The sequence below is a fragment of the Podarcis pityusensis genome (genome assembly GCF_964106645.2).
Source record: "Podarcis pityusensis genome assembly, chromosome: 4".
Lineage (NCBI taxonomy): Eukaryota > Metazoa > Chordata > Lepidosauria > Squamata > Lacertidae > Podarcis > Podarcis pityusensis.
Window position 1 is genome coordinate 2,556,547 of NC_138027.1, and position 14,149 is coordinate 2,570,695.

General features: G+C 45.5%; 2 protein-coding genes across 3 annotated transcripts in view; one reads left to right on the top strand and one right to left on the bottom strand.

The window, feature by feature from the left end:
- The window catches only part of LOC308475087 (uncharacterized protein), a 171,835-nt gene extending 158,317 nt beyond the window's left edge, over nt 1-13,518 (top strand). The window contains exons 6-7 of the mRNA XM_081001920.1: nt 6,229-6,355; nt 10,252-13,518. Of these exons, the coding sequence (XP_080858046.1) occupies nt 6,229-6,355; nt 10,252-12,146 (2,022 nt within the window). The 3' untranslated portion in view covers nt 12,147-13,518. The remainder of the gene's footprint in view (nt 1-6,228; nt 6,356-10,251) is intronic.
- The window catches only part of LOC308475059 (uncharacterized protein), a 343,827-nt gene that overhangs the window by 233,121 nt on the left and 96,557 nt on the right, over nt 1-14,149 (bottom strand). The gene's annotated exons all lie outside the window — the stretch shown is intronic.

The following is a 14,149-nucleotide window of genomic DNA, read 5'->3' on the forward strand; positions in this document are numbered from 1 at the left end:
AAAGGTAGTTCCAGCTTGAGCTAAGCTGTGGAATGAACCTTTTGAAAGGGGTAAAAATCCCAGTCCCTGAGTTACGTAGAGGGAATGGGAAAAGCTGCTTTTCGACAGAGTGAGAAGAGCTGCTTGGTGCGGCAAGCCTTTGCCGAGAATGTAGCCCTTGATTTATGTGCTACAAAGGGAGAGCATTTCCCGATGCTTCTGAGCATTCCCTAAGAAGAGAGTGGGGAGCGGCAGAAAGTGAAACTTCAACTTCATTGGACCGGTCATGTTGTGCGGATGCCTGACGTCCTCCAAAGCAACTACTCTATTCCGAACATAAAAATGGAAAGCGTAATGCTGCTGGTCAACAAAAGAGGTTTAAAGACTGTCTCAAGGCAAATCTAAAAAAAAATAGTATAAACACTGACAACTGGGAAACACTGGCCTGCGAGCACTCCAGTTGGAGAACAGCCTTTACCAAAGGTGTCATGGGCTTTGAAGACACTCAAACTCAGGACGCAAAGGAAAACCGTGCCAAGAGGAAGGCACACTTGGCAAATCCACACTGCCCAGACAATGTCCCCACTGTGGAAGGACATGTGGATCCAGAATTGGCCATATAACGTAAAGACACCACTGTCCGCTGACCTTCGTTCCAAGGAAACCGAAGATGGGCCAGGGATCCCTGGAGTCTCACCGCTCAGAGACGGGGGTAGTTTGCAAATAGAAACATACACACACAAGAATGTATGGCTGTGTTCCTAATACAGTGGTACCTCTACTTACAGTCACCTCCAGTTACGTATCCTTTGGGATACGCACCCAGCAAATTCGGAAGTGTTTTTCTGGGTTTCGCCACATTCACTTGCGCAGGAGCACTCTATGCGCTGCATGTATGTGCAGAAGTGTGCTAGTGTGCACAGAAGCGGCACCTCCAGTTGCAGAAACCTCGGGATCCGACTGGAGCTCCAGAATGGATCCTGTCTGCAACCAGAGGTACCACTGTACATAGCCATGTGTGAAGGGCTTTTAGATACATTCATCCTCCAGCCACCTCCACACACTCACACAGGACCTTCACCACCTTCACTGGTTCTGATTTTAAGGAGAGGTAGAGCTGGGTATCATCTGCATAATGAAGAACACCCAGCCCAACCTCCCTGATGATCTCTCCCAGCAGCTTCATTGCCCTCAGCCCTGGGGAAAATCATGGGGCTGTCCGGGCTCCATGCAATCGGAGAGGGCGCTTTGAAGCCAGTCAATACCCCAGTTAACTCTACATTCCAGCGGGACATCAGGGAATCAGCTGAAAGGTCATCAACATGGAATAAAACATCCCCAACCACTCTCTGGAAACTATTTGGATCCATTAAGTGGCGGGGGTGGGCCTTCTGAATTCGTCCCACCTTCCTGCAGAGGGGAAGCGTCACAGAGAAGTCCAGTTGCACCAGGAAGTGATCTGACCAAGGCACTTCTTTTGTTTCAGTTTCACTTAGTGTCAGATCACCCACATCCATAGAGGTGAACCCCAGGTCTAAGGCATGTCTGTGACTATGAGTTGGGCCAAACTTATTGAGGGACAGCCCCCTTGTAAGGTCATGTCAGCATGGATGTTAAAATACCCTAGGACAACTAATCTAGGTGTCTCCAGGAGAACATCCACCACAACCTGAAGCAGGAAATCCTTGGTGTAGCGGGGAGGTTGGTACCCCAAAAGAAATCCTGTACTGCCCCTATTGCCCAACTTCCAGAACATGCACTCAGAGAACTGTGTCTTCCCAATAGGACACCTGGTACAAACTAATGACTTCCTAAAAATCACTGCAACCCTCCCTCCCTGCCCACATGACCTGGTTTGCTGTGCATAAGAGAAACCTGGTGGACAAACAGTGGCAAGAACAGGCCCATCTGCTTCATCCAACCAAGTCTCTGTTACACATGTCAGGTCAAGTCCTCCATCCACAATTACCGTATTTTTCGCTCTATAGGACGCACTTTTTCCCCTCCGAAAATGAAGGGGAAATGTGTGTGCGTCCTATGGGGCGAATGTAGGCTTTCGCTGAAGCCTGGAGAGCAAGAGGGGTCAGTACGCACCGACTCCTCTCGCTCTCCAGGCTTCAGGAAGCTATCCACAAGCCTTCGGAGCCCGCTGGAGTTCCCGCCGGGCTCCGAAGGCTTGTGGAAAGCAGCCAGAAGCCGGAAGCCCGGGGGCGCAGCACCAACTCCCGCGGCCCAATGAGCTGAGCTGGCGGCGAACAGCGGGGCGTTTGGAGTTAGGAGCACGGCAGGCGTGGACAATAGCAGGCGCACACGGGCAGCCAAGTGGGGGGGGGGAGGTGGCAGGAGAATAGGCGCCTCCGACCACCGGAGTGGTCGCTGAGGGGGCGCTGGGCGAGAAGTGCGTCAGCTTCGTTCCAAAGGCGCGCGCACCTCTCTCTTGTGTGTGTGTGCGGGCGCTACCTGCGAAAGCGGTGCTCTTTCTTTCCTTCAGGTCGAGTGAGGCTAACCCAGCTGGGCTGCCAATCTGATACGGAGTTGGCTAACCAGGAGAGAGACCTGGATTAAATTAATGCTACGTGACTGGCTATTGACCGGGAGGGGGAAGGGTGGGTGGCTTATCCCACCCATTTGGGCAGGGGTACAGACGTTTGGTCTGTAACACGTGGATCATCAGTCTGCGTCTCATGTGTTCTGTGTTTTAAATGTCTCTGAGATCTCTTGATGAAGGGAGGGAGATGCTCAGAGTCCAACCAAGAGCCTCACCCCAAAAGGGTATCTGGCCCTTGGCGTAGCCAGGGGGGCACCTGCCCCCCCCATCCATTAAAAATAATAAAAAGCTGAGGCTCTGCCAAGCGGGAGAGGGCTGAGCTGGGGGGACTTGGCTTTGCAAGGGTTAAAGGGAAGTGAGCTGCCTTCCTAGAGAGGACAGGAAGCAAGGGGGGGGCAGGTCCTCCAGAGCCAAAGCCCCTCCCTCCCCAGTCCTTTTCTGCTTTGGTGTCTCTCCTGCAAGGGCTGCTTCACTGTCCCCTCCTGGGATCTGGTGAGTCTCCTCTCTCTCTCTGGGATTATCATTTTCATAATATTCTCTTCCGCCCCCCCCTTTCAGAAAAAATCTCCCTTCTTTAAACAAAGGAGTCCCTAGGACTTTAACTCTGTGTGACATTGCTCAGCATCATTGCACAACAGAGGTAACATGTGCAAATGGTTTTCCAAAGCTGGACGAGGAGGTGGAATAGCCCCCCCCCTCAAAAAAACTCACAGGGAGTTAAGCTATCTATTAAAATACTAATACTAAATTACCCACCTAAATTTCAAAGGAGATGTTTTTGGCACAACTCACTTGGCCCTCAGCAGGTTGTCCCTCAGAGCAAAGAAAAAGGGACCCCACCCCAGGAGTCTGTCTTGAGAGCAGCAGAGAGTCCAAGTGCAAAAAAAAGGAGACAAAAGCAGGGGAGTGGTGGTGGGGGGAGCAACTCCTAAGGACCCCCGGGTGAGGACCCCCACTAGAGCCAAGCATCCATTATTTAAAAGATACAAATGACTTCCATGTCAGTCGGTTCTGACTTCATGCATTGACTGGACGGCAGGAGCAACCAGGCTGATTCATCTCCCAGAAATCCCTTCAGTTGCCTCCACATTTTGCATTGCAATCTTCCTTCTTGGAGAGCTAGAGGCTGCCTCCTCCTCCTCCTCCTCCTCCTCCCTCTTATTCTTCCCTCTTGCTTGCTAAGGGAACCTTTTTTTTCTACCGACCTACAAATTCTGTAAAAAAACATTGTATTTGCTTTGTAGGATTTGCTACAGCTTCTCCTTAAGACAGACAGAACTTGGCAGAAGATCAAAGGGTTCCTTCCGATCTCTCAGAGGCTTCCTGAGAGCACAGATGGATGAGCAAGACTCAGCTGGCCCTGGAGCAGGAAGAGGCCATGCCATCCAAACTGGGAGCAGTGGGGGATTCTGGGAAAACTCTGGGCAGAAGATCCTGGGTGAGGAGGACACCCTCCGCGCAGAGGTGCAGATCCAGCAGGTGAGGCAGTTCTGCTGCCAGGAGGCCAAAGGACCCCGAGAGGTTTGCAGCCGACTCTACCACCTTGACCATCAGTGGCTGAAGCCAGAAAGGCACACGAAAGCTGAGATGCTGGACCTGGTGATCTTGGAGCAGTTCCTGGCTGTCCTTCCCCCGGAGATGGAGAGCTGGGTGAGGGACTGTGGAGCGGAGACCAGTTCGCAGGCAGTGGCCCTGGCCGAAGGTTTCCTCCTGAGTCAGGCAAAGGAGAGAAAGCAGGTGAGAGAGACTTTCCTCTGGATACTCCCAAGGGGCTCCAAACAGGACGGAGAACATCCCATAATGATCTGCTGTTGGCCCATCCTTTTTCTGGGAAAGCATCCATGGAATGAGATCTAGCACCCTTCAAGTCTTTGTCATTCTCTTTCTAGTATTTCTCATCATTCTCTGTTTTGAATCCTTGTTTCTTTTTCAGGGAAAGGCTCTCTTTGCAAAAATGAACCTGGATTCCTGTGAGGCAGAGAGGCCTCCGTTGGACACCAGTGAGAAGCCACTGGGTAAGGAGGAAAGTGGATTTTCTCCGTTTGGTCTCATTCTGTTGGTTTCCAACTAATCTGTGGGTTCTTTTCATTTTTGGGGTGGAGGGGTGGGGCGGGGGGACTGTTGGGACCAAGGGTCCAGAGGAAGGGAGATGTATTTTTGCATATCTAACATATGAAATGGGCACAAACATCCAAATGCTCTCAGCAAGTATGGCTTTCTCAAGGGCCCATCTGTAGTTAGAGATGCCCTGTTTCACCTGTGAGAGAAGCAGGCACTCTTGGCATCCTGCTTACTTTTTTCCCCTTGCAGGTGACAGAATGATGCCAGCAGGACCTCCTTATCCACCTTTTCATGAGGGCAGAAGGGAAGCAGCGGCTGTGGAACCAGATCAGGTCAGGGGAAGCTGCCTTGTGGGGATAGAGGCTGAGGGATGGAGCAATGTCATGGACTGGTTGGGCACAAAGGAGTGGTGGGAGGAAGCAGCCAGGGAACCAGGAAGGGAAGACGGCTCAGAGCCCAAGGAGTGGAGGTGGAGGAAGGATGGGCGGTCAGAGGGAGAAGAGGGAGAAGCCTGGGAAGAGGAGGTGTCAGAAGCTGAACGGGAAACAGGGCTTAGTGAGCTGGGAGACTCTGTGGCAGAATGCAGTGCAGAATCAGAGGCAGAAGAGGAAGGAGGCGAGTGGGAGGAGGAAGGTCGAGAGTCAGAGGTGAGTCAGGATAAGGAGGAGCCACCGGTGGCTCCCTCTCCTTTTGCCAGAATCCACCCTCCCTGCTTGTCTCTCAGAGCCAAGAGAGGTCTAACAATGGAGGAGCAAATGCAGGCTGCACACTGGCGCACTGTTAGATTGCTTGCCAGAAACCCCAGAGAGGAGGGGACTTGGAAAGCTGTGGGGAGCCAGGGGCCTTCACTCATTGCAACTGTTTTTGTGGAGGAAGAGGCTCACGGAATGAGCTGCTGTTCTCAAGAGGCCCGAAACTCAGCCAAGTCTGTGAACATCGTGCTCTTGCTGATAAAGAGTTAACTCCAGCTGTGAACTGTGGGATTTCCTGCCCAGATAACTCTGTGACTCCAGCCTTCTGAATGTCGCCAGTAGGATTCATCTGTAGTTTCAGTTTTCATGGAATCCTAGAGTTGAAAGGGACCCCAAGGGTCATCAAGTCCAACCCCCTGCATTGCATGAGTCTCAGCTAGATAATCCAAGACAGATGGCCATTCAAACTAGGCTTCTTGTATTTCTATATTCATCAATGAATGCTAAAATAGGCTTCTAAGCAGCGGACAGACGATAACAAATAATTTCCAGGATTCACCTAGCCAGCCCCATCCGCTGCAACATGGGGCCTGCCCCCCATTCCTCCCCCTCTCCATGCCCCCATGAACCCCTGAATTTGGCTCTAGGGCATTGGGAGGGAACCTCCCCAGAACAACTCATGAGGAGAGGAGAAAGTGGATCCTTCCATCGGGGAAACTGGAATGCTTGCGTAGGCAGAATAACGTAAACATAAGCTGGAGTACTTAGTTAAAATGCAGAATAAAAGAATTCAATTAAAGCGTTAAAATAGCTACCCATAATTAAAATGTGCAGCAAAGCGATCCTATTGAAATAACGCCGCAATTAACAGGAAGGAAATAACAGAGCATTGTGGAGTAGATTATATTTCTGCTGTCTCAGAGGAGGAAATTTCCCTTTTTCTTTTAGGGTCCAGTCTGCTTTGAAGATGTCGCTGTTTGTTTCACGGACGAGGAGTGGGCGTTGCTGGATCCTGACCAGAGAGCTCTGCATAAGGACGTCATGGAGGAGAATCGTGGGATCGTGGCCTCTCTTGGTAAGGCTCCCTGTGGGATCGTCCTATCTGCCAGGAAATTCAAAAAATACCTCTATGTGACAAACCTCATATATTTTCACAGAGATTAATGGCTCCTCCTATAACTCCTGGGAACCTTACACCCCCCAAGAAACCTTGAACAGCAAATTGCAGTTTTTTCTGTGAACAATCTTCCTCCAGTTCTACCATAGTTGGGCTGGTCTGAACTGCTGAATTTCAGCTTCAGAGTTGATAGGAATGATAAGTAGTTTCTGTCAGGTTTTCTGTTTTTGTTTTTGCTGCTGTCAGTCTTGGGTTGACCAGAGGGAGGACTGGAATTGGAGATGGAGGGGATGCCATGACTGGGCCAAACAAAATCCGTCCCAGAGAAGAGCCAGGTTTATTGAATCTCAGGTAGTAGTAGCAGTGATAATAATAATAGTAAAAATAATAATTTTTATTTATACCCTGCCCATCTGGCTGGGTTGCCCCAGCCACTCTGGGCTGCTTCCAACACACATATAAACATGATACATAAATAATAACAATCTGATCGCATATAAAAAGTACATTAACTTTAAAATGATCAACTTATACTAGTGGCCAAAATTGTGGATACCTTTTGTGAAAAGTGTATTTCTGAGATTTGATGGCTCATAACACCACTTTTTGGGGAATAATACCATAAAATTATATAGCAATGGAAAGATAATTTAATGAAGAATGTAATGCAAGAAATTTTATGAGGGAGTATTTATTAGAACAGCAGTCATAAAGAAAAAACGTGAAACCTTTGGTAACCATTGGTAACCTTTAGCTTTAATTACGGCCTTAGCATGGAGCGAACCAAGTTTTTTAGTTCTGCAGCTGTAATAATGTGACACCAAGACTGAATTATTGCCTCTATTAATTAGGCTTTATTGCTGGGTTGCTTTTGACTAAGAAGTTTCTTTAGGCGGCTCCATAGACGTTCACTTGGGTTAAGGTCTGGGCTATTCCCAGGCCATTCTAGCAGTGGAATATTATTATCTTCAAACGACCTTTTGCACACAGCAGCAACACGACATAGAGCTGAATTCTGTTGAAATATAAAATAATTAAATAAACAAATATTTATACAAACATATGTAAATGCTTCACTATATGGGGAAAGATCACATGGAGAACGCTTCAGTTTGGGCTCAAGTATTTCATTTATGTATTTTGGGAAATTTACATTTCCATTGTCAGTGTATGAAAATGCAAAGGACCTGACTTCCTTTGTCTCCTCAGCCTGGTCCTCAGACCTTTGTCGGCATAAAGGAGTCCACAAGAATACTTGCAGAGTATTTTCTGCTTTTATTCTTAAAAGTCTGTATCTGCAAAACAACTGACCAACTGTACACTCATCAACACTACCAGATTTCACCAACCAACCCACACCCAACACTAACATTGACCACTCTATATATACAGGTACAATTAGGAGAAAAGTTGCATGAGTCATTGTAGGCTGCTGACTCATGCTGACTTAGTTCTTTTAGCATTAAAGAAACAGCAGCCAAATTATAGCCGTGACACCCATTAATGACACAATTTCATAACACTAACTGGGTGTTTCACAGTCGGTGTAATGCACGTAGGATGTAAATCTTCTTTGATTCTTCTACTCCCGTATTTCATGCCATCACTACCAAGCAAGGAGATTTGGGTCTCATCGCTCCAAATAACATTGTTCCATTGTACCGCTGTCCAGTTAACATGGGTTTAATCTTTTCAACCTTTGCTTGAGAGAGAACAATGGCTTTTTCCTTAGAATTCTAGCATTTAGACCAGTCCTTGCAATCAACTTCACATTACATTGCGCCATGTCATCCTGTATACACCCAGATGATTTTCTTCTGTCACGTGGGCACAGTCTCTCCATTCTTCGATCATCACTTGCTGTTGTGCACCTTTTCCTGCCTTTACCAGTCTGATTTTGGAGTGACTGAGTCTCCTTATACCTCTTCAAAAATATAGAAATGCCAGCTTTGGTTAAGTTTTCCCCAATCTTTCTTCTAATCCAGTCTGGAGTGTCAACACAAGGGGGCTTGTGAAGAAGGCGCAGCAGAGACTGTACTTTTTGAGAATACTAAGGAAAAACCATCTTCCGCAGAAACTGCTGCTTGCCTTCTATCACTGTGCCATTGAGAGCGTGCTCACTTATGGCTTATGTGTGTGGTACGGAAGCTGTACTACCCAGGACAGGATGGGGTTGTGCAGGGTTGTTAAGGCAGCAGAGAGCATTGTTGGCTGCCCACTCTCCACCTTAGAGCAGATTTATGCCACAAGGTGCCATAGGAAGGCACTGGACATAGTAAAAGATCCATCGCATCCTGGTCACTGTCTCTTTGAGCTCTTGCCGTCGGGACGGAGATACAGGACGATGAAGACAAGAACGAGCCGTCTTAAGAACAGCTTCTTCTCCAGAACGATCTCGGCCCTGAATGGGAAGCCCGGACTTTGAAAGTCATCTAATCTCCCTTGCTGTGTTATACTGTATTGATTAATTAGTGTTTTTATGGAGCAGTCAAGTAATTTCGTTGTCCCCGAAGGGGGCAATGACAATAAAGATATTATTATTATTATTATTATTATTATTATTATTATTATTAATTTTTTCATAACTGTAGCCTTGTTCACTTAATAGTACTATTTTACATCTCTTTCTGAGTAACCAGTCAACTCTTTGTGCCATTTCTTTAATTTTATTATGTTCTGCAAACTCACTAAATTAAAGAACACGGAAAAACCAGCCAACTTGATAGCAATGCACATAAGACACTGACAAAAGTCAACCTAAGCATGTAGTGCTTCTGCTTCCTATTTCTGGTTATTTGGCTACAATTTTTGATAGAATACAGCTAATTGAAATTTGTTGCATTATGTTCTTGCTCAAATTATCTTTTCATTGATATATGATTTTATGATATTACTCCAAAAGAAGTGGTGTTGTAAGCCATTAAAGCTCTGAAATACACTTTTTTCCAAAAAGCTTCCACAATTTTGTATATCAAACAAAGCAACATTCAACAACTCTCCAGAATCTAATAATAGATATGTTGGTTAATGACAAACAACAGAGGTAATAAACACACACTGTAGTGATCAGGTGGGATTGCTATGAGGAATTATAACAAATATAGAGTAAGCCATCTGTGTCAGCAATCAAAGCAATGCATTGACTGGGTTTAAACTATTTTGATATGATTCTTGATCAATCCACACCTCTGCATTTCTGTTCCATTTCTCTTTCTTCACAAGTCACGTACACACTTAGACAGGCAGGCGTCCTGGGTCATCAAAGACAGTGGGCAGTTTCTTTGCTGTAGCTTTTCTGATATGTTAATCTTAGGATGTTAATCATAGGGCCAGGAAACAGGTTTCACATAAAGGTGGTAATGATCGCTGTCCTCCTGGCCATCCTTCTTATCATGTGTATTCATTGTTTATGACCTCCAGGGTTGCTGAATGCACTCATTTGTGGTTTTCATTCATTTACCCCAAAAGTGTGCGTGTTTAATTAGTTTTGGTAGTTTAAGTTTGTCCCCACGTGGGGTTTGTTGAAATGCTCAGAAGAAATGTGATTGGTTCTTACGAAAACTCAGTAAAAGTTCTTTTGTGAATAAAACGACCTGCGTCGAGGGGTGGAGGGAGACAGAGATTATTATATGCACCATTCCCAGAGTCTTGCTTGTTCAAGCCTCTGTGTGCATTCTTATTAATCAGAGTTCAAGCCTTCCTTTATTTTGTGAACTCCTCAACACACTGAACTCCCTTCAGTTCTTTATTCGTTCCTGAGGCTAATATAATAAATATGTTGGTTAATGACAAACAACATACCGTTCTTCTGTATTCATTCCTGAGGCTCTAATCCCTTTTTGTCTCCATTGCAGATTATGATGAATTGGAAACCAAGAACAAGGGTGACCACAACAAAATCCCCAGAAAGGAGAAACCACATAAAAATTTGGAGTGTGGAGATAGCTGCAGTCAGAGTTCCCATTCCACTTCCCATCAAAGAAATCTCATTGGAAAGAAACCCTGTCAGTGCGTTGAATGTGGAAAGAGCTTTAGGAAGAGATCTGACCTCACTTCCCATCAAAGAATTCATACAGGGGAGAAACCCTATCAGTGTGTGGAATGTGGAAAGAGATTCACTAATAGCTCTGATCTCACTTGCCATCAACGAATTCATACAGGGGAGAAACCCTATCAGTGTGTGGAATGTGGAAAGAGCTTCAGCGACAGCCGCAATCTCATTTCCCATCAAAGAATTCATACAGGTGAGAAACCCTATCAGTGTGTGGAATGTGGAAAGAGCTTCAGTAGGAGAACCGTTCTCACTTCCCATCAAAGAATTCATACTGGGGAGAAACCCTATCAGTGTGTGGAATGTGGAAAGAGCTTCAGTCATAGCCACAATCTCACTTCCCATCAAAGAATTCATACAGGGGAGAAACCCTATCAGTGCATGGAATGTGGAAAGAGCTTCAGTACAAGCTCCCTTCTCACTTCCCATCAAAGAATTCATACAGGGGAGAAACCCTATCAGTGCGCAGAATGTGGAAATAGCTTCAGTCAGAGCTGCAATCTCACTTCCCATCAAAGAATACATACAGGGGAGAAACCCTATCAGTGCATGGAATGTGGAAAGAGCTTCAGTTGGAGCACTGATCTCACATCCCATCAGAGAATTCATACAGGGGAGAAACCTTATCAATGCAAGGAATGTGGCAAGAGCTTCAGTCAGAGCTGCAATCTCACTTCCCATCAAAGAATTCATACAGGGGAGAAACCCTATCAGTGTGTGGAATGTGGAAAAAGCTTTACTGATAATGCCTATCTCACTTCCCATCAGAGAATTCATACAGGGGAGAAACCCTATCAGTGTGTGGAATGTGGAAAGAGCTTCAGTCAGGGCTCCCATCTTTCTTCCCATCAAAGAATTCATACGGGGGAGAAGCCCTATCAGTGTATGAAATGTGGAAAGAGCTTCAGTAAGAGCTGCAATCTCACTTCCCATCAAAGAATTCATACGGGGGAGAAACCCTATCAGTGTGTGGTATGTGTAAAGTCCTTCACTCATAGTTCCTCTCTGACTTCCCATCAGAGAATTCATACAGGGGAGAAACCCTATCAGTGTGTGGAATGTGGAAAGAGCTTCAGTAGGAACACTGATCTCACTTCCCACGAAAGAATTCATACAGGGGAGAAACCCTATAAGTGCATGGAATGTGGAAAGAGCTTCACTAAGAGCCACAATCTCACTTCCCATCAAAGATTTCATACAGGGGAGAAACCCTATCAGTGTGTCGAATGTGGAAAGGGCTTCACTGATAGCTCCTCATTCACTTCCCATCAAAGAGTTCATACAGGGGAGAAACCCTATCAGTGTGTGGAATGTGGAAAGAGCTTCACTTATAGCTCCTCTCTCACTTCCCATCAAAGAATTCATACAGGGGAGAAACCATATAATTGTTTGGAATGTGGAAAGAGCTTCACTGATAGCTCCTCTCTCACTTCCCATCAGAGAATTCATACAGGGGAGAAACCCTATCAGTGTGTGGAATGTGGAAAGAGCTTCAGAACGAGCTCCAATCTCACTTCCCATCAAAAAATTCATACAGGGGAGAAACCCTTTCAGTGCATGGTATGTGGAAAGAGCTTCAGAAAGAGCTCCCATCTCACTTCCCATCAAAGAATTCATTCAAAGGTCAGAAAAAACCCTTCATTATACAACTTTCAGAGCCAGGCAAATAAACAGCTTTTCAACCAGGCTTTTGGCTGATTGACATCTAATGCCCTTTAAAAATGTGGTGGGGACGGAGCTTACAGATGTTTATTTTCTATTTTTATATTGTACTTTTATGTTGTAACTGTCCTGAGACCTGTGGGTGTAGACAATAGGAGCCTTAGAGGCCTAGGGGTCTTTGCCCCCCCATTAAAATATTTGAGGGGGTCACCCCTCAGTTGGTACACATTGACATTCCAGTGACGCACATGCATCATGTCATTGATTGTGCAAGGCAGGCCTTACATGCCCCCCCCAATATTTTATTCCAGTTGGTACCACTGGGTCGAATGCTATACAAAATAAATAAATAAATAAATCGCCTTTCTTTGCACATGTTCCAGCTTGTCAATATCCTTACTTATTATCATTTTTAAAATTTATGTGCCCTTCATCTGAAGATTTCACAATATAAACATAGAGGATGAAAGCATGGCTTTCCCAAAAACAAGTAAAGCCAGGGAAATCTCTCCTCCCCTTTCTTTGGATGGAGTTACAAACTTTGTTGGTCAGGGGACAGCTGTTGAAATAGTGCATCATGATTTCAGTAAGGCTTTTGACAAAGTCCCCTGTGATATTTATGTGAGGAAGCTGGTAAAATGAGGCTGAATGAGGTAACAGGTGGATTTGACTGACCGAACCCCAAGAGGACTCCTTCATGGTTCCTCATCATCCTGGGGAAAAGTGACAAGAGTGGTGTTGCAGGGTTCTGTCCTGGGCCCGTTGTTGTTCAACGTCTTTATAAATGACTTGGATGAAGGACCTGAGGGGATGCTCATCACATTTGCATACGACACCAAACGGGGAGCAGAGGCCAATGTGGCAGAAGGCAGAATCAGATTAAGGGCAGGAATAGTACCACTTTCTTCTGCCTCGGTCAGACCCCACCTAGAATACTGTGTTCAATTCTGGGCACCACAATTTAAGTATCTTAAATTTTGTTGGCCTGGGGAAATCAAGAAGGTTGGGCTACACATTCCATATTCCCTTTATAACAGGTGGCAAATGTTTATTGAATACATATATTGTCAAGACTGTTGCACCCATCACTCATGAGAAAATATTGCATGATCTTTTAAAATAATCAAATGAAACTTTAACACATGTCAAGATGAAAGTCTGCAATTTCATCAGGACATGTTATTTGTTGTTTACTGTTGTAACTATTGCTTTCTCAAAATTTATCTCTGTACCATGAAAATAAATAAAAACAATGTTTTTTAAAAAGACAGTGGGAAAATCATGTGTACTATTCCATTCATCTGCTTGCATGTGTTGAGTGTTATTTGGAGTAATTTCACATTATGTGTTTCTGTGTGTTCAGCACACATGATTGTAGGTGAGACTGAATAAAAGACTTCCTAGGAAATTCCCTTTGACTACTTCTGTATTGTTTCAAATGTAACTTCACTTCCAGATAAGAACAAATAATATTCATTGCTGACAAATCATACCACAGTCAGCTCATTAATCTCAACCCCAACAAACCCTGCGCTTAGCATGAGCAGCTGCTTTCTTCCCATTTCTTAGGTGGAAATAACTGATAAGAAGAAGGGCGATAGACCCTTTCCCTCAAACTTTGGGGATCGGGGGGGAGGGTTCATTTCACCCCTTAGTCCTGCTCCTGAAAGTTTGGGAGATGTGGAGTATTTGCTCACACACTACCATGACTTAAAAATCAACCTTTTAAAAAATAAATGTAAAAATGGTATAGTGGTACCTCGGGTTAAGTATTTAATTCGTTCCAGAGGTCCATTCTTAACCTGAAACTGTTCTTAACCTGAAGCACCACTTTAGCTAATGGGGCCTCCCGCTGCCGCCGCCCCGCCGAAGCACAATTTCTGTTCTCATCCTGAAGCAAAGATTTTATGCCGAGGTACTATTTCAAAGAATTGATGCTTTCGAATTATGGTGCTGGAGGAGACTCTTGAGAGTCCCATGGACTGCAAGAAGATCAAACCTCTCCATTCTGAAGGAAATCAGCCCTGAGTGCTCACTGC